At 39.9% G+C, this 18777-nt stretch overlaps 1 protein-coding gene across 1 annotated transcript; it reads right to left on the bottom strand.

Moving 5' to 3' along the window:
* Positions 1 to 17033: 17033 nt before the first annotated feature.
* LOC110302522 (uncharacterized) lies at positions 17034 to 18427 on the bottom strand. Its single transcript, XM_021173309.2, has 3 exons — positions 18329 to 18427; positions 17975 to 18100; positions 17034 to 17475 (listed from the first exon to the last, which is right to left on the bottom strand). The coding sequence occupies exons 1-3, from the start codon at positions 18375 to 18377 to the stop codon at positions 17330 to 17332; spliced, it is 321 nt and encodes a 106-aa protein (XP_021028968.1). The 5' UTR covers positions 18378 to 18427; the 3' UTR covers positions 17034 to 17329.
* Between the last annotated feature and the right edge of the window lie 350 nt (positions 18428 to 18777).

Here is an 18777-nt window from a genome sequence, read left to right on the forward strand (position 1 = left end):
ATGCTCAGCTCCTGTGCTTTTCCCATTGAGGATTTTCTAACTCTTGTAGCAGGTGTTGGAAAGAAACGGAACTAGATGATAGGCTAGCACAGACTGATAAGTAGCCAACTATTTTATAACTCTCTTTATTGGCCAATATGAACATGAAAGGCAAAACTAGATGCCAATCTAAGTCATGATAACCTGGCAATTTTCCAGATCTTTCTTCTGTGACGAATTTTTCTCTTGTTCCTCCTCAGATATAATATTGCTGAAATTGTAAAATAACCAAAAGCAATCTCATCCCAGGGATTTTTATGTACAGTATGTAAAATATGTAGCTCAAAACTCCTAGTCTGTATGAGGCACCTTGAAGTAATATGTAAATAACCCATTTTCCCAATCACAGAAAGGAGTGATCACCCCAAAAGAAGAAAGTAGACAGTCACCATGAGGTGAACTGCTGCCACCAGAGACTCCATCTACAAAGTCATGAGGGATTTAGTACATAAAGTCTTAACTAGGCTTTAACGATGGTACATTTTTAAAAAATGAAGGCAGTGTTTCATTGGGATCCAGATTTCTTTGAGGAATAAATGGGCTTGAATATCATACTATAGAAGGAATTGATGGCCTCAGAAGCTCACAAATTCTGTTGCCTTCCAATGTGGGCCCATATTCTTAGAGTAAACATTTCAAACCCTGAATAAAAGCTATCTGGGAAGTATTCTTCTTTCTGCTCAAAGTCACTTTCGGATACATCGAAAATAAAAGGTTCTCTTGCAGCCTTTTCTGAAGTTGAGAGGAAAATATGAGGTTAAGTTGTCCTGCAATGTGGGAAGTAGTGAGATAAGAGATTTCAATATCTTTGTTCTGCCTGTGTGTCCGTGAGGTTGCTGACAGGTTCTCATCCCCTCATCCATTATTGTTCTTTCAAACCTTGACACACCCATCTCATCCTGAAGCTTTAATGTCTTATCTGTACTGTTCACCCCTGTGACAACTGAGTTAACACAGTGTTCTTCATGTGATGCCTTCAGAATGTTTCATTGTTGAATTGGATAAAACACCTTGTGAAGATGAATTCTTCTCTAGCACCATGCACTTCTTGTATTTGGAGAATCACTAAATAAGTAAAGATGAGGAATGTGTTCACACAATCCCAATCAGCATCCTTTCTAGGGTAAAAGATTTTCAGTGACCTCGGGTTTCCATTTATAATGGTCTAAGTAGTCTGGAAAAATTATACTATCAGTGAGTTGGATTATTGTGAATTCAGAAGACAGTTGTGTCAGGTGTTTCTCTGGGATTGTTGAGAAACAGTAGTTTTATTATGATCACTACCTAACTGATATATCGATCATCACAGATACTTGGATTGACTCATTGTTCAGTCATTGAATTTATATATTCAGGTAACACAGTACAAACTTGTTCATGCCCTGGGAATGTTGATTCAGTCTGTGAGTTCATATGAGGTTTGATTATGTTGTTTTCTTGTTATCCTCTTTCTCGGCTCACTTTTACACCTTTTCCTGTCTCCTCCACATGATTCTCTGAACTCTGAGGGTAGGAAGATGATAAGAGACTTCCCATTTAGGTATGATGAGTATTTCAAGGTCTCTCTCTCTCTCTCTCTCTCTCTCTCTCTCTCTCTCTCTCTCTCTCTCTCTCTCTCTGCATAATGTATGGTTGTGGGTATCTATATTTATTGCCATCTGCTACAGAAGGAAGCATCTTTGATAATGGATAAGAAAGGGTCTGATCTGAGCACAGCAGAATGTCATTAGGAGTCATTTTGTTATTTTTGTTTGTTTTAGGAGAATAGTATTTGGTTTTATGCTAGGTTTTTCAGCTAATGAATTTCTGATCCTTGATCATCCAAGCAGTGTCAGATGTGAATTCCATCTCGTGGAGTGGGTTTTAAATCAAACAAAATATTGCTTAGTAATTCACAAGGATTTTTTTTAAATATTTTTTTATTAAGTATTTTCCTCAATTACATTTCCAATGCTATCCCAAAAGTCCCCCATACCTCCACCCACTTCCCTACCCAACCATTCCCATTCTTTTGGCCCTGGCATTCCCCTGTATTGGGGCATATAAAGTTTGAAAGTCCAATGGGCCTCTCTTTCCAGTGATGGCCGACTAGGCCATCTTTTGATACATATGCAGCGAGAGACAAGAGCTCCGGGGTACTGGTTAGTTCATCATGTTGTTCCAACTATGGGGTTGCAGATCCCTTTAGCTCCTTGGGTACTTTCTCTAGCTTCTCCATTGGGAGCCCTGTGATCCATCCAATAGCTGACTGTGAGCATCCACTTCTGTGTTTGCTAGGCCCCGGCATAGTCTCACAAGAGACAGCTATATCTGGGTCTTTTCAGCAAAATCTTGCTAGTGTATGCAATGGTGTCAGCGTTTGGAAGCTGATTATGGGATGGATCCCTGGATATGGCAGTCTCTAGATGGTCCATCCTTTCATCACAGCTCCAAACTTTGTCTCTGTAACTCCTTCCATGGGCGTTTTGTTCCCAATTCTAAGAAGGGGCATAGTGACCACACTTTGGTCTTCATTCTTCTAGAGTTTCATGCGTTTAGTAAATTGTATCTTATATCTTGCGTATCCTAAGTTTTGGGCTAATATCCACTTATCAGTGAATACATATTGTGTGAGTTCCTTTGTGATTGTGTTACCTCACTCAAGGTGATGCCCTGCAGGTCCATCCATTTGGCTAGGAATTTCATAAATTCATTCTTTTTAATAGCTGAGTAGTACTCCATTGTGTAAATGTACCACATTTTCTGTATCCATTCCTCTGTTGAGGGGCATCTGGGTTCTTTCCAGCTTCTGGCTATTATAAATAAGGCTGCTATGAACATAGTGGAGCATGTGTCCTTCTTACCGGTTGGAACATCTTCTGGATATATGCCCAGGAGAGGTATTGCTGGATCCTCTGGTAGTACTATGTCCAATTTTCTTAGGAACCGCCAGACTGATTTCCAGAGTGGTTGTACAAGCTTGCAATCCCACCAACAATGGAGGAGTGTTCCTCTTTCTCCACATCCTCGCCAGCATCTGCTGTCACCTGAATTTTTGATCTTAGCCACTCTGACTGGTGTGAGGTGGAATCTCAGGGTTGTTTTGATTTGCATTTCCCTGATGATTAAGGATGTTGAACATTTTTTCAGGTGCTTCTCTGCCATTCGGAATTCCTCAGGTGAGAATTCTTTGTTCAATTCTGAGCCCCATTTTTTAATGGGGTTATTTGACTTTCTGGAGTCCACCTTCATGAGTTCTTTATATATATTGGATATTAGTCCCTTATCTGATTTAGGATAGGTAAAGATCCTTTCCCAATCTGTTGGTGGTTTTTTTGTCTTATTGATGGTGTCTTTAGCCTTGCAGAAGCTTTGCAGTTTCATGATGTCCCACTTGTCAATTCTCGATCTTATAGCACAAGCCATTGCTGTTCTATTCAAGAATTTTTCCCCTGTGCCCATATCTTCAAGGCTTTTCCCCACTTTCTCCTCTATAAGTTTCAGTGTCTCTGGTTTTATGTGAAGTTCCTTGATCCACTTAGACTTGACCTTAGTACAAGGAGATAGGAATGGATCGATTCACATTCTTCTACATGATAACAACCAGTTGTGCCAGCACCATTTGTTGAAAATGCTGTCTTTCTTCCATTGGTTCGTTTTAGCTCCCTTGTTGAAGATCAAGTGACCATAGGTGTGTGGGTTCATTTCTGGGTCTTCAATTCTATTCCATTGGTCTACTTGTCTGTCACTATACCAGTACCATGCAGTTTTTATCACAATTGCTCTGTAGTAAAGCTTTAGTTCCGGCATGGTGATTCCACCCGAGGTTCTTTTATCCTTGAGAAGAGGTTTTGCTATCCTAGGTTTTTTGTTATTCCAGATGAATTTGCAGATTGCACTTTCTAATTCGTTGAATAATTGAGTTGGAATTTTGATGGGGATTGCATTGAATCTGTAGATTGCTTTTGGCAAGATAGCCATTTGTACAATGTTGATCCTGCCAATCCATGAGCATGGGAGATCTTTTCATCTTCTGAGATCTTCTATAATTTCTTTCTTCAGAGACTTGAAGTTTTTATTATACAGATATTTCACTTCCTTAGTTAGAGTCACGCCAAGATATTTTATATTGTTTGTGACTATTGAGAAGGGTGTTGTTTCCCTAATTTCTATCTCAGCCTGTTTATTCTTTGTGTTGAGAAAGGCCATTGATTTGTTTGAGTTAATTTTATATCCAGCTACTTCACCGAAGCTGTTTATCAGGTTAAGAGTTCTCTGGTGGAATTTTTAAGGTCACTTATATATACTTTCATATCATCTACAAAAAGTGATATTTTGACTTCATCTTTTCCAATTTGTATCCCTTTGATCTACTTTTGTTGTCGAATTGCTCTGGCTAGGACTTCAAGTACAATGTTGAATAGGTACGGAGAAAGTGGACAGCCTTGTCTAGTCCCTGATTTTAGAGGGATTGCTTCAAGCTTCTCACCATTTACTTTGATGTTGGCTCCTGGTTTGCTGTATATTGCTTTTATCATGTTTAGGTATGGGCCTTGAATTCCTGATCTTTCCAAGACTTTTATCATGAATGGGTGTTGGATCTTGTCAAATGCTTTTTCTGCATCTAACGAGATGATCATGTGGTTTTTGTCTTTGAGTTTGTTTATATACAGGATTACGTTGATGGATTTCCTTATATTGAACCAACTCTGCATCCCTGGGATGATACCTACTTGGTCAGGATGGATGATTGTTTTGATGTGTTCCTGGAGTCGGTTAGCAAGAACTTTTTTGAGGATTTTTGCATCAATATTCATAAGGGATATTGGTCTGAAGTTTTCTATCTTTGTTGGGTCTTTTTGTGGTTTAGGTATCAGAGTAATTGTGGCTTCATAGAATGAGTTGGGTAGAGTTCCTTCTGTTTCTATTTTGTGGAATAGTTTGTGAAGAACTGGGATTAGATCTTCTTTGAAGGTCTGATAGAACTCTGCACTAAACCCATCTGGTCCTGGGCTTTTTTTGGTTGGGAGACTATTAATGACTGCTTCTATTTCTTTGGGGGATATAGGGCTGTTTAGATCATTAACCTGATCTATATTCAACTTTGGTACCTGGTATCTGTCTAGAAACTTCTCCATTTCATCCACGTTCTCCAGTTTTGTTGAGTATAGCCTTTTGTAGAAGGATCTGATGGTGTTTTGGATGTCTTCAGGATCTGTTGTTATGTCTCCTTTTTCATTTCTGATTTTGTTAATTAGAATGCTTTCCCTGTGCCCTCTAGTGAGTCTGTCTAAGGGTTTATCTATCTTGTTGATCTTCTCAAAGAACAAGCTCCTTGATTGGTTGATTCTTTGAATAGTTCTTCTTGTTTCCACTTGGTTGATTTCACCCCTGAGTTTGATTATTTCCTGCCTTCTACTCCTCTTGGGTGAATTTGCTTCCTTTTGTTCTAGCGCTTTTAGGTGTGTTGTCAAGCTGCTAATGTGTGCTCTCTCTAGGTTCTTTTTTGAGGCACTCAGTGCTATGATTTTTCCTCTTAGAAATGCTTTCATTGCGTCCCAATACCTTGGGTATGTTGTGGCTTCATTTTCATTGAACTCTAAAAAGTCCTTAATTTCTTTATTTATTCCGTCCTTGACCAAGGTATCATTGAGAAGAGTTTTGTTCAGTTTCCACGTGAACGTTGGCTTTCTATTAGTTATTTTGTTATTGAAGATCAGCCTTAGTCCATGGTGATCTGATAGGATGCATGGGACAATTTCAATATTTTTGTATCTGTTGAGGCCTGTTTTGTGACCAATTATGTGGTCAATTTTGGAGAAGGTACCATGAGGTGCTGAGAAGAAGGTATATCCTTTTGTTTTAGGATAGAATGTTCTGTAGATATCTGCCAGATCCATTTGATTCATAACTTCTGTTAGTTTCACCGTGTCCCTGTTTAGTTTCTGTTTCCATGATCTGTCCATTGGTGAAAGTGGTTTGTTGAAGTCTCCCATTATTATTGTGTGAGGTGCAATGTGTGCTTTGAGCTTTACTAAAGTTTCTTTAATGAATGTGGCTGCCTTTGTATTTGGAGCATAGATATTCAGAGTTGATAGTTCCTCTTGGAGGATTTTACCTTTGATGAGTATGAAGTGTCCCTCCCTGTCTTTTTTGATGACTTTGGGTTGGAAGTCAATCTTATCAGATATTAGAATGGCTGCTCCAGCTTGTTTCTTCATACCATTTGCTTGGAAAGTTGTTTTCCAGCCTTTCATTCTTAGGTAGTGTCTATCTTTTTCTCTGAGATGAGTTTCTTGTAAGCAGCGAAACGTTGGGTCTTGTTTGTGTAGCAAGTTTGTTAGTCTATGTCTTTTCATTGGGGAGTTGAGTCCATTGATATTAAGAGATATTAAGGAAAAGTAATTGTTGCTTCCTGTTATATTTGATGTTAAAGTTCGCATTCTATTCTTGTGGCTGTCTTCTTTTAGGTTTGTTGAAGGATTACCTTCTTGTTTTTTCTTGGGCGTTGTTTCCGTCCTTGTATTGGTTTTTTTTCTGTTATTATCCTTTGAAGGGCTGAATTCGTGGAAAGATAATGTGTGAATTTGGTTTTTTCATGGAATACTTTGGTTTCTCCATCTATGTTAATTGAGAGTTTGGATGGGTATAGTTGCCTGGGCTGGAATTTGTGTTCTTTTAGTGTCTGTATAACATCTGTCCAGGATCTTCTGGCTTTCATAGTCTCTGGTGAAAAGTCTGGTGTAATTCTGATATGCTTGCTTTTATATGTTACTTGGCCTTTTTCTCTTACTGCTTTTAGTATTCTATCTTTATTTAGTGCATTTGTTGTTCTGATTATTATGTGTCGGGAGGTATTTCTTTTCTGGTCCAGTCTATTTGGAGTTCTGTAAGCTTCTTATATGCTCATGGGCATCTCTTTCTTTAGATTTGGGAAGTTTTCTTCTATAATTTTGTTGAAGATGTTTGCTGGTCCTTTGAGTTGAAAATCTTCATTCTCATCCACTCCTATTACCCGTAGGTTTTTTCTTCTCATTGTGTCCTGGATTTCCTGGATGTTTTGAGTTAGGATCTTTTTGCATTTCCCATTTTCTTTGATTGTTGTGCAGATGTTTTCAATGGAATCTTCTGCACCTGAGATTCTCTCTTCCATCTCTTGTATTCTGTTGCTGATGCTCGCATCTATGGTTCCACATTTCTTTCCTAAGGTTTCTATCTCCAGCGTTGCCTCACTTTGGGTTTTCTTTATTGTGTCTACTTCCCTTTTAAGGTCTTGGATGGTTTTATTCAATTCCATCACCTGTTTGTTTGTGTTTTCCTGCAATTCTTTAAGGGATTTTTGTGTTTCCTCTTTAATATCTTCTACCTGTTTGGTTATGTTTTCTTGCAATTCTTTAAGGGATTTTTGTGTTTTCTCTTTAATGTCTTCTACTTGTTTAGCAGTGTTCTCCTGCATTTCTTTAAGTGAGTTATTTAAGTCCTTCTTGATGTCCTCTACCATCATCATGAAATATGCTTTTAAATCCAGGTCTAGCTTTTCGGGTGTGTTGGGGTGCCCTGGACTGGGCCAAATGGGATTGCTGGGTTCTGTTGATGGTGAGTGGTCTTGGTTTCTGTTAGTAAGATTCTTACGTTTACCTTTTGCCACCTGGTAATCTCTGGAGTTAGTTGTTATAGTTGTCTCTGTTTAGAGATTGTTCTTCTGGTGATTCTGATTACCGTCTATCAGCAGACCTGGGAGACAGGCTCTCTCCTCTGAGTTTCAGTGGTTAGAGCACTGTCTGCTGGCAAGCTCTCCTCTTACAGGGAAGGTGTACAGATATCTGGTGTTTGGACCTCCTCCTGGCCGAAGAAGAAGGCCCAAAACAGGACCATTCCCAGATGCTGTGTTGCTTTGGCGGGTCACAGATGCTGTCAGCTTCTGTGGTGCACACTCTCACCTCTGCAGACTAAGTTCATAAGTTTGGCGGAGTCCAGGAACCAAGATGGCACTCCCTGCCCCTGAGGCAGAGCGCTCCCGTGCAGGGCGCACCACTGTCCTCCGGCTGGGAGGGTGCCAGATGTCTGCGGCCCCAAAAGGTGCTGCCTCAGTGGCTCTGTGGCTCCCGCCTGTCCCAGAAGCTGTCTGCCTCTGTGGTGTACGCTCTCACCTGTGCAGACTAAGTTCCAAAGTTCAGTGGAGTCCCGGAACCAAGATGGTGCTCCCTGCCCCTGAGGCAGAGGTCTTCCGTCCACAAGGATTTTTAAAATTTAACATTTATTTTTCTTTTTTGGCATTTATTTATTTATTTATTTATTTATTTATTTATTTATTTATTTTTGCACTCCAGATTTTATACCCCCTGTCCACCCGCCAACTGTTCCACATCCCACATCTCCTCCCTATACCTGTCTCCAGGAGGATGTTCCCACCTAAACCCCCCACTCAACCAGACCTTTAAACTCCCTGGGGCCCCCAGTCTCTTGAGGGTTATGTCACCTTCTCTGACTGAACCCAGACCCAGCAGTTCCTCTGTTGTATATATGTTGGGGGCCTAGTATCAGCAGGTGTATGATTTATCATCAGGGTCCAAGTTAAGTGTGACTGCTGGTGCTCCTCCTGACCAACTCCTGAGCTTCTTCCAGCCTTTCCCTAATTCAGCCACAGGGATCAGCAGCTTCTGTCCATTGGTTTGGTGCAAATATCTGCATCTGACTTTTTCAGCTGCTTGTTGGGTCTTCCAGAGTCATAATAGGGTTCTTTTTGTGAGTGCTCCATAGCCACAGTAAGAGTGTCAGGCCTTGGGACCTTCCCTTGAGCTGGATCACCCTTTGGGCTTGTTGCTGGACCTTCTTTTCCTCAGGCTTCTCTCCATTTCCATTTCTGCAGTTCTTTCATATAGGAACAAATATGGGTCAGAGTTTTGACTGTGGGATAGCAACCCCCTCCTTCACTTGATGCCCTGTTTTCCTACTGGAGGTGGGCTCTCAAAGTTTCTTCTCCCTACCATGGGGCATTTCATCTAAGGTCCCTCTTTTTGAGTTCTGAGAGTCTCCTACCTCCGAGGTCTCTGGTGCATTCTGGAGGGTCCTCCCAACCTCCTACCTCCTGAGATTGCCTGTTTCCATTCTTTCTGCTGCCCCTCATGACTTCAGTCCTTTTCCCTCACCTAATACCATATCAGGCTCCCCTCTCTCTCCTCACCCCCCATCCATTTTCCCTCCCAGGTGTCTCCTCCCCTCCCTACTTGTGATTCTTTCTTCTCCTGCTTAGGTGGGACTAAAGAGTCCTCACTTGGGCCCTTCAGCTTGTTGATCTTTTTGAGTACTGTGGACTGTATCTTGATTATTTTGTACTTTTCTTCTTCTTCTTCTTCTTCTTCTTCTTCTTCTTCTTCTTCTTCTTCTTCTTCTTCTTCTTCTTCTTCTTCTCTCTCTCTCTCTCTCTCTCTCTCTCTCTCTCTCTCTCTCTCTCTCTCTCTCTCTCTCTCTCTCCCCACCCTCCCTCCTCTTATCTCTTTCTTCCCTTCTTTCTTTCTTTTCTTTCTTTTGTCTAACATCCATTTAGTAGTGTGTACATACAATGCATGTCCTTATGGGTCTGAGATACCTCACTCAGGATGGTATTTTCTAGCTACCACTTTGAGTACTATATTGAATAGATATGGGGAGAGAGAGTGGTTATCCTTGTTTTGTCCCCGTTTTTAGTGAGATTGACTTAACTATTTCTCCATTTAATTTGATATTGTCTGTTTGCTTACCTCAAATTGCTTTTATTATGTTTAGGTATGGGCCTTGAATTCCCGATCTCGCCAATACTTTTAACATGAAGGAGTGTTGTATTTTGTCACATGCTTTTTCTGCATCTAAAGAGATGGTCATGTGATTCTTTTCTTTGAGTTTTTTTTTTTTATATGGTGGATTGCATTAATGGATTTTCATATATTGAACCAACCTTGTATCCCTGGGATGAAGCCTACTTGATCATGGTGAATGATGGTTTGATGTGTTCTTGGATTCTGTTTACAAGAATTTTATTGAGTATTTTTGCATCGATATTCATAAGCGAGATTTGTCTGAAGCTCTATTTTTTGGTTGGTTCCTTGTGTTTTTTAGGTATCAGAGTAAGTGTGGCTTCATAAAATGAGTCAGGTAGTGTTCCTTCTGTTTCTATTTTATGGACTAGTTTGAGGAAAATTGGTATTAGGTCTTTGAAGGTCTGGTAGAATTCTGCACTCAATCCATCTAGCTCTGGGCTTTTTTGGTTGGGAGATTTTTAATGACTTCTATTTCCTTGTGTAATATGGGCCTGTTTACCTGCTCTTGATTTAACTTTGGTATGTGGCACCTGTCTAGAAAACCATTCATTTCATCTAGATTTTCCAATTTTGTTGAGTATAGGCTTTTATAGTAGAATCTGATGATGTTTTGAATTTCCTTGGTTTCTATTGTTATGTCTCCCTTTTCATTTCTGATTTTGTTAATTTGGATACTGCCTCTCAGTCCTTTAGTTAGTTTGGCCAGGGGTTTATCTATCTTGTTGATTCTCTCAAAGAACCAGTTTTCAGTTTTGTTGATTCTTTGTATTGTTCTCTTTGTTCTATTTGGTTGATTTTAGTCCTGAGTTTGACTTCCACTCCTCTTGGGTGAGTTTGCTTCTTTTTGATCTAGAGGTCCCAGGTATGCTGTTAAGCTGCTAGTGTAAGATCTCTCCAGTTTCTTTACCAGGACACTTGGAGCTATGAATTTTCCTCTTAGCTCTGCTTTCATTGTGTCCCATAAATTTGGTTTTGTTGAGTCAATATTCTCTTTAAATTCCAGGAAGTCTTTAATTTCTTTTTTTATTTCTTCTCTGACCACATTATCACTGAGTAGAGAATTGTTCAGTTTTCACATGTATGTTGGCTTTTTGTTGTTTTTGCTGTTATTGAAGACCAGCCTTTGACCTTGGTGATTTGATAGCATGCAGGGAATTATTTCAAACCTCTTATATCAGTTGAGGATTATCTTGTGACCAATTATATGGTCATCTTTGGAGAAGGTACCATGAAATGCTGAGAAGAAGGTGTATTATTTTGCTTGTTCTATAGATGTTTGTTAAGTCCACTTGGCTCATAACCTCTATTACTTTAAATGTGTCTCTGTTTAGTTTCTGTTACTGTGACCTGTCCATTGGTGAAAGTGGGGATGTTGAGGTCTCCCAGTATTATTGTTTGGGTTTCAATGTGTGTTTTGAGCTTTAATAAAGTTTCTTTTATGAATGTGGCTGCCCATACATTTGGGGCATAGATGTTCAAAATTGAGACTTCCTTTTGGTGGATTTTCCCTTTGATGAATATGAAGTGTCCTTTCTCACCACACTTGATAACTTTTGGTTGAAAGTCTATTTTATTAAATATAAATTAAGATGACAACTCCATCTTGCTTCCTGGGACCATTTTTCTTGGAAGACCCTTTTCCATCCTTTTACTCTGAGATAGTGTCTGTGGTTGTAATTGAGGTGTGTTTCTTGTATGTAGCAAAATGCTGGATCTTGTTTGCTTATCCTGTCTGCTAGCTTATGTCTTTTTATAGATGAGTTGAGTTCATTATATTGAAAGATACTACAGACATATGACTGTTGGTTCATGATATGTTTGTTTTTGTAGGTGGCTTTGTGTGCTTGTGGTTCTCTCCTTTTGGCTTTGCTGTGAGATGCTTTATATCTTGTTTTTTCCTTTGGTTTAGATACCTTCCTTGTGCTGGAGTTTTCCTTCTAGAAATCTATGTTGGGTTGGATTGGTATATAGATACTGTTTGAAGTTGATTTTGTCCTGGAATATTTTGTTCTCTCCATCTATGTTGGTTGATATTTTTTACTGGGTTTAGTAGCCTAGGCTGGCATTTGTGTTCTCTGAGAGTCTGCATGACCTCTTACCAGGCTCTTCTGGCTTTCCTAGTCTCTGTTGAGAAGTATGGTGTAATTTAATTGGCCTACTTTTGTATGTTACTTGGCCCCTTTCCCTTGCAGCTTTTAATATTCTTTCTTTGTTTTATGCACTTAGTGTTTTGATTATTATGTGATAAGAGGATTTTTCTTTTCTAGTCTCATTTATTTGGTGTTCAATAGGCTTCTTATATCTTTATGGAAATCTCTTTCTTTAACTTGGGAAAGTTTTCTTCTATGATTTTATTGAAGACATTTTTAGGTCATTTGAGCTGGGAATCTTGTTCTCCTCTATTCCAATTATACTTTGATTTGGTCTTTTCATTGTGTCCTGAATATCTTGGATGCTTTGGGTTAGGAGTTTTTTATGTTTTGAATTTTCTTTGACAGTTCTGTCGATCTTATCTATGGTGTCTTCTACACCCAAGATTCTTTCTTCTATCTCTTGTAGTCTGTTGGTGATACTAACATCTGTAATTCCTGACCTCTTTCCTAGGATTTCCACTTCCAGATTTGCCTCCATTTGTGCTTTCTTTGTTTCTACTTCTACTTTTAGGTCTTGGAGTGCTTTATTCTATTCCTTCACCTTTTGGATTATGTTTTCCTGTATTTCTTTAAGGTATTTATTTGTTTTTTCTTTAATGGCCTCTACCTGTTTACCCATGCTTTCCTGTATTTCCTTCATTGAATTACTTATATCCCACTTAAAGGACTCTATTGTCTTCATGATATAGGATTTTAGGTCAGCTTCCTGATTTTTAGGTGTGTTGGTGTATTCAGGGCTTGCTGAGCTGGAAGAACTGGGTTCTGATGATGCCCACGTATATTGGCTTCTGTTGCTTATGGTCCTGATCTTGCCTCTCACCATCTGGTTATCCCTGGTGTTTGCTCTTCTGGACTCTGTATGGAGTCTTCCTCTTTTGTCCCTGTATTGCTTCAGGTCTCTTGGTAGGCCTGCTGCCCTGGCTATAGCAGACTACCTGTGGGGCCTTCCAATAGTGGGTTCTTCAGAGGTACAGAGAAGCTGCTGATCTGTTGCCCTCGCTGCAGTAGTTCTCCTGGGAGGCCTTCAAACTCTTAGCTCTTCAGAGGAGCAGTCAAGCCGTTTTCCTTTGTGAAGATGTTCTCCAGAGGCCCTATGGACTGTGATTTCTGTTTCCCTGTATGCAGCAGAACTCCAGGGAGGCTTTCAGTCTGTCGGGTCAGTTACCCTGCATGCCACAGAGTACCCAGGAGGTCTTCTTTTTTTTTTTTTTTTCGAGACAGGGTTTCTCTGTGTAGCCCTGGCTGTCCTGGCACTCACTCTGTAGACCAGGCTGGCCTCGAACTCAGAAATCCGCCTGCCTCTGCCTCCCAAGTGCTGGGATTAAAGGCGTGCGCCACCACGCCCGGCTCCCAGGAGGTCTTCTAATGGTGGTGGCTGTTGCCCAGTTGCTTGGTGTACAGAGGAACTATTGGGATGCCTTCAAATTCTGCTGTCTTCAGGGGAGCAAACAAGCTAATGATCAGTTGCTCAGTTGCCCTGTGTGCAGCAGATTTCCTGGGATGCTTCAGGCTGTGTTGTCATTTGCCCAATTGCTCTGAGTGCAAAGGATCATCTGGGATAACTCAGGATATGGTGTCTTCATGGGAGCAGACCACCTAGGAATCTGCCCCAGCAGAAAGGACTGGACAGAACAACTCACAATTTTTGACACCATTGTCCTAGCATATATCACAGGCTGGGACAGCACTGTATATTAAAGGTTTTGTAGATGGCTTGATATTTATGATGTTCATATTTTTCTTTAGTAGCATGTGGAGTACCTTCTCTTACCAAAGCTGCTCAAAGATTGAGGTCAAGGTTCTATGTAGACACCAGGCTGACTTCTATGTTGAATAATTGGATAGGTATTATCTTCAGCAGTGTTGCTTTGCTGTCAGTTTGTGGGAGCATCCTATGCCCCTGGAAACAGACTGGATTGTTTAGGGATTCCCATGTGACCTCTTTGGTCAACAACTCAATCAGATGTAACCTAGGGCTGAATTTTTTCTTGAGCAAAAATAGATCAATCAGGGCCAGTGAGACTCCTCAGCACCTACTGCCCAAACCAAAGGACAAGGTTTAGTTCCTGAGGAATTAGAGAAATAACTTTTGAAACCTGTTATGAAAAAAACATGCCGTGTACATGCACAAAAAAAGATGGTGATGATTATGATGATAGTGGAGGTGGTGATGATTGTAATAAGATGACTATGATGGTGGTAAACTAATTTACTGACAACTCACTATTGTTTAAAATGCCAAGAGCGACATGCATTGTCAGAAACAGAAAAACAGTAAGTCTGCTGTTCATGGCTGCTTCTCTGCTGCTTTTGCAATCTTTCTTCAACTCCAACATTTCTAAAAAGAGGTCTATTTTTAACATTAAAATGATTGCATGTATTTCCAACTCATCCCTCTTAAAATTTTGTTTTTCGTAGCAGTATTTTGTCCCCAGCTCTTTTTTCCTGACCTGTATTCTGATTACACAGGAGTCTCATTGTCTTCTCCTTAGACATTTTCATGCTACAGTCGAGATGCCATTTCCTTCTCTCCCCTCAAGGTCATTTTCTCTTGTCTTGATGCTTGAAGCTTTATTTAGTCACAAGAGGTGTCCTGTTGTGACTCTGTCCCCCCCATTATTTGGGGACTTCATTTATATCACCTTCTTATTATTTGTTCTTCACCAGGTAATTCCTTTTTCCATACGAAATGATCTAGTTTTCTATGGTGTCACAAGGTCTTTCTAGTCTTTTCATGTTAATCTAAGTGAAAGGTCTCCCCAGATGTATCTGCTACTGGGCAAAACAATCATGTACCTGTGATTTGTGCTGAACAACTTTCTATGTGACAATAAGAAATCACTTTCATGTGTATACTCTCCATTCCCAAAATTTCTCCCTTTCTTTGTACACTCACTAATGTTTACATGACAAAAGAAGAGATCAAGGAAAGTACAAAACTTCAGAAAATCTTGTATGGAGCTATGAATGCAAACATAGAGTCTTGATAGAGTTTCCAAGATGTTGGAGTTGCTGGAGACATGAGACATCTGCCAATGTACTGCATACAAGGAGTGCAACTAGTTTAATATTGTTGTATGTTGCCATCAGAAAATCTGGTGGGACAGACATGTAATACTTTTGCAACTAAAGCTCCAGCTACCTATCATGAAACTGCATCGTATAGCATTTTCTTTGCTGGGTCTTTCTCTTATTCTGCTCCCTTTTATGCTCTCTTTCTCACCTTTTGGGATGGGTGTGAATACTTTGTGTCAGTGTATGTTGGGATTATGTAACTTTGGATTTTGTGTGTTTTACAAGAAGGGTATAGTTAAAAGACTGACTTGAGAAGAGACAGTGTACAAATGATAAGACTGTTAAAGACTATGGGAGCTTTGAATGGGACTAAATGTATTCCACTAACACATTGGCTATGGTCCTGAGGGATGGGGCATAGTATGGTGGTTTCAATGGTAAATGTCCCACACAATTCATGTGTGCTGAAACCTTCATCCAGAGTTGTGGGTGCTTAATGAGAAAGGTGTAGGACCTTTTGGAAGTAGAGCTTTACTAAAGCAAGTATTCTCCTAGGGTGACCTTTGAGGTTTTATAGCCTGCCCTTACTTCTTGTTCTCTTTCTTTGTTTCCTATGTTTAGCTGAAAATATGTTCCAACAGCCTCTTGTTCCTGCCAATGTTCTTTTGTGTCATTTTACATGCTTTCCCAGCCATGATGGACTCTGTCTTTCTAATACAAGAAGCTAAAACAATCTCTTTCTTTTCTGTGTTTCTTTTGCTCTGATCTTGTGTAGGGAACCATAGCTGATAGGGGCCATTGGGTGCAATGGACATGTCATGTCTAATAAACAGTTGTTCCCTAGTACTATGCCATTTCTGGCTCTTTCAATCTGTCCACCTTCTCTTCTCTGGTGTTCAGTGAGTTTTGGAAGAAGAGTATGTGACCTAAATATTCCATTTATGACTAAGTACTCTGTAGACACGTTTCCCCTTTTGTACTCAGGATGTTCACAATATGATGATTCAACTAATAAAGGGAAAGGGTTGTCTATAACTGAGAAAAAATTAGTAAATCCTGCATGTGCTGACTAAAAGTTTGATGGTATTTTGATTTATGTGCATATTATACACATACAGAAGAAATGTGATTCCAGTCAGTGTTGATCACTGAAAATGTATCATATCAAAGAAATGAAAGTATATGTAGAAGAGGATGGAATTGTTGGGCATCAGTGGGAGGGTAGATCCTTGGTCCTGTGAAGGCTCAATGCCCCAGTGTAGGGGAATGCCAGGGCGGGGAGGTGGTGGAACACCCTCATAGAAGCAGGGGGAGGGAAATAGGGTGGAGGATTCCAGAGGGGAAATCAGGAAAGGGGATAACATTTGAAATACAAGTAAAGAAAATATCTAATAAAAAAGAAAGTATAACTGCAAAGAGCCTGGGCTTAGATGGGGAAGGGAATGAAGGCTCAGAAACAATTCCATCTTCATGACACAAAGACAACTTGGTGTAGTATTACCTTCTTAAGACAGGTGAAAGTAAACAACATTTCATTCATGTTATACATGCTCAGAAAGAACATCTTTCAAAGAATAAGAAACACGTAGTGGATTCATTTTTTGGCACCAATATAACAGAAGCAGTAGGTGGAGATTTTTTTAATTGGGTGAAACTTGGACTATAACCTTGTAGCAGTGATTTTTGTCATTCATGGAAACACGTTCATTCAGATGCCTTTCTTTTCAGCATACTTAGCAAGCATAAGCTACTGTGTGTATTTCATATTTTTCCCTGGTCCTCCCTTTGTCCTGCTACATTTTGGATGCCAGTGGGTGAGCAGTTTTGGTGTGCCATGACCTTTTGCTGTCATGAAATTCAGCCTCATCATAGGTCCATAGCCATGGAACAAGACAGTGAAAGCCCAAAAGCAGAATCCACAGCAATCTTTCCTCCTTTAAACTGTATATTGGAAGTGTAAGTCACAATGAGGACAATTTTAAGTTCATAAAGTACATGTTATGCAAAGGATACTGGGAATGTTCACACTCTTTCTGACAGTTTACATTTTTTAATCCATTCATTTATTTTAGCCACCCACACTGAAGTGATAAATGCATTAATGGAAACCAAGATTTTGTTATACTCATGGTAATAAGGCTAGGGATACCAAGCACAAGAATTAGACTATATGATCAAACATACTTTCAGAAGAACAAGAAATTTCTGTATATCCCCCAGGTTCTATGACTTGCACAATATTGATTATTAGAAAAATCTATAGTCCAGATTAAAATTAAAAGTCAATGAAAGAAAATGGAGGATGAAAAGGAAAGGGCTGATGAGGTCAACTGGAACTAGATTATGCTAAGTCAACATGATTGGTAAATTAATGTCATTGCAGAAATCTTCATGACTACAGCAGTATGTATGTGTTGTTAAATATCCAGAAGTTTTTTCTTCAAATTTACAAGAATTCGTGCACTTAGTCTCAGCAGCTTGCAGATTATCAACTGTGAAAGAAGTATATATATGCATGTGTGTGTGTATGTGTGTATATACACACATACACATACACACATGTACACCACATACAGGCATACACTTATAGGAATTTGAGGGAGCCAGGATACAACATTAAATCTCATATCCAAGTACATTTGGACTGAAAATGGTTAATTGTAAGAACTTTCTTCAGAAGCAGCTATTATATATATTGTTCCATGATAGCCATTGTTCCACCTGCTCCCAACACACATCTTGAAATTTCTTTACCCCATGATCCTTCACTAGTAGAAGCAGGCACTTAGCCATGAACTTAAGTTTCTGGACGATGAGGCACATAACATCCTCTCCCTCTCATGTAGATAGGCACAAAGAACTTGTTCCATAGTGTTGGGTGTCCAGACTCAGTGGTGAGCAAGAAAGCAGGTGGAGAACGTATCTTAGAGATGGTGCTTGGAATCCTGAAGGAGAAATAGATAGTCTCCAGAGCACAGAACAAATACTTACTTTCATTTGAATACCAGGTTCTGCGGATCATACACATTTCACCAGCTTTTGTAGTGCATGTCTCCTTATTTGTGGCACATTTCCCATTTTTGTAAGACTGACACTGCACACACTGTAGAGGGAATCCTGTAAGGGTAGAGACTGATGAGAGGAGGAGGGTATCATCACTGTCACTGTTTCTTCCCAAAGAGAGCATAGGTTATCTGACCTCTGGATAGCTTAGCTGCGCCAATGTTTTGGCTTACAGACATGCTCTGGTCAACATGTCCCAGCACTACAGGCAAAGCAGTGTGGAATAAGATCCAGTTTACTTTTCTTCCTACAGCAGATAAGGGAGCAACACTCAGCCAATACCTGTTTCAAAGCAGAGAAGAAAGAGACACAGCCTCAGGAAGTTTTCCATTTCTCCTGAGCAGATTCTTCTAGCCGGCTGTATTAGCACCAGACAGCTGATGATCAGAGATGACTCTGAGAAAAGACCAGACTCTAGTGAATTTATAATGCTTGCAGGCAAGAACAAAGGACATTGTGTATCAGACAGCCCAGAAGCAAATCTAAAAGTAAGCTCCTCCCACACTGGCAACATACCAAATCTACCTCCCTTATTATTATCTTTTTATTTCTCTCTCATATTTCCTTGTTTCAGGTGGCACTAAAGATACATGACTCACCAGGTAATCTTACCATCAGTAGCACAGTGGACCTTTGTTTCTATTCCTCTCTTTATGCTACCAGCATCTAGGCAAGGAAAAACATTTGGAAGAAGTCTTTTATTGAACCTGAAATGCAGCACTAGAGAGATG

Source organism: Mus caroli, unplaced genomic scaffold, assembly GCF_978045245.1.
Source record: "Mus caroli unplaced genomic scaffold, Mus_caroli_1 scaffold_11, whole genome shotgun sequence".
NCBI classification, from domain to species: Eukaryota; Metazoa; Chordata; class Mammalia; order Rodentia; family Muridae; genus Mus; species Mus caroli.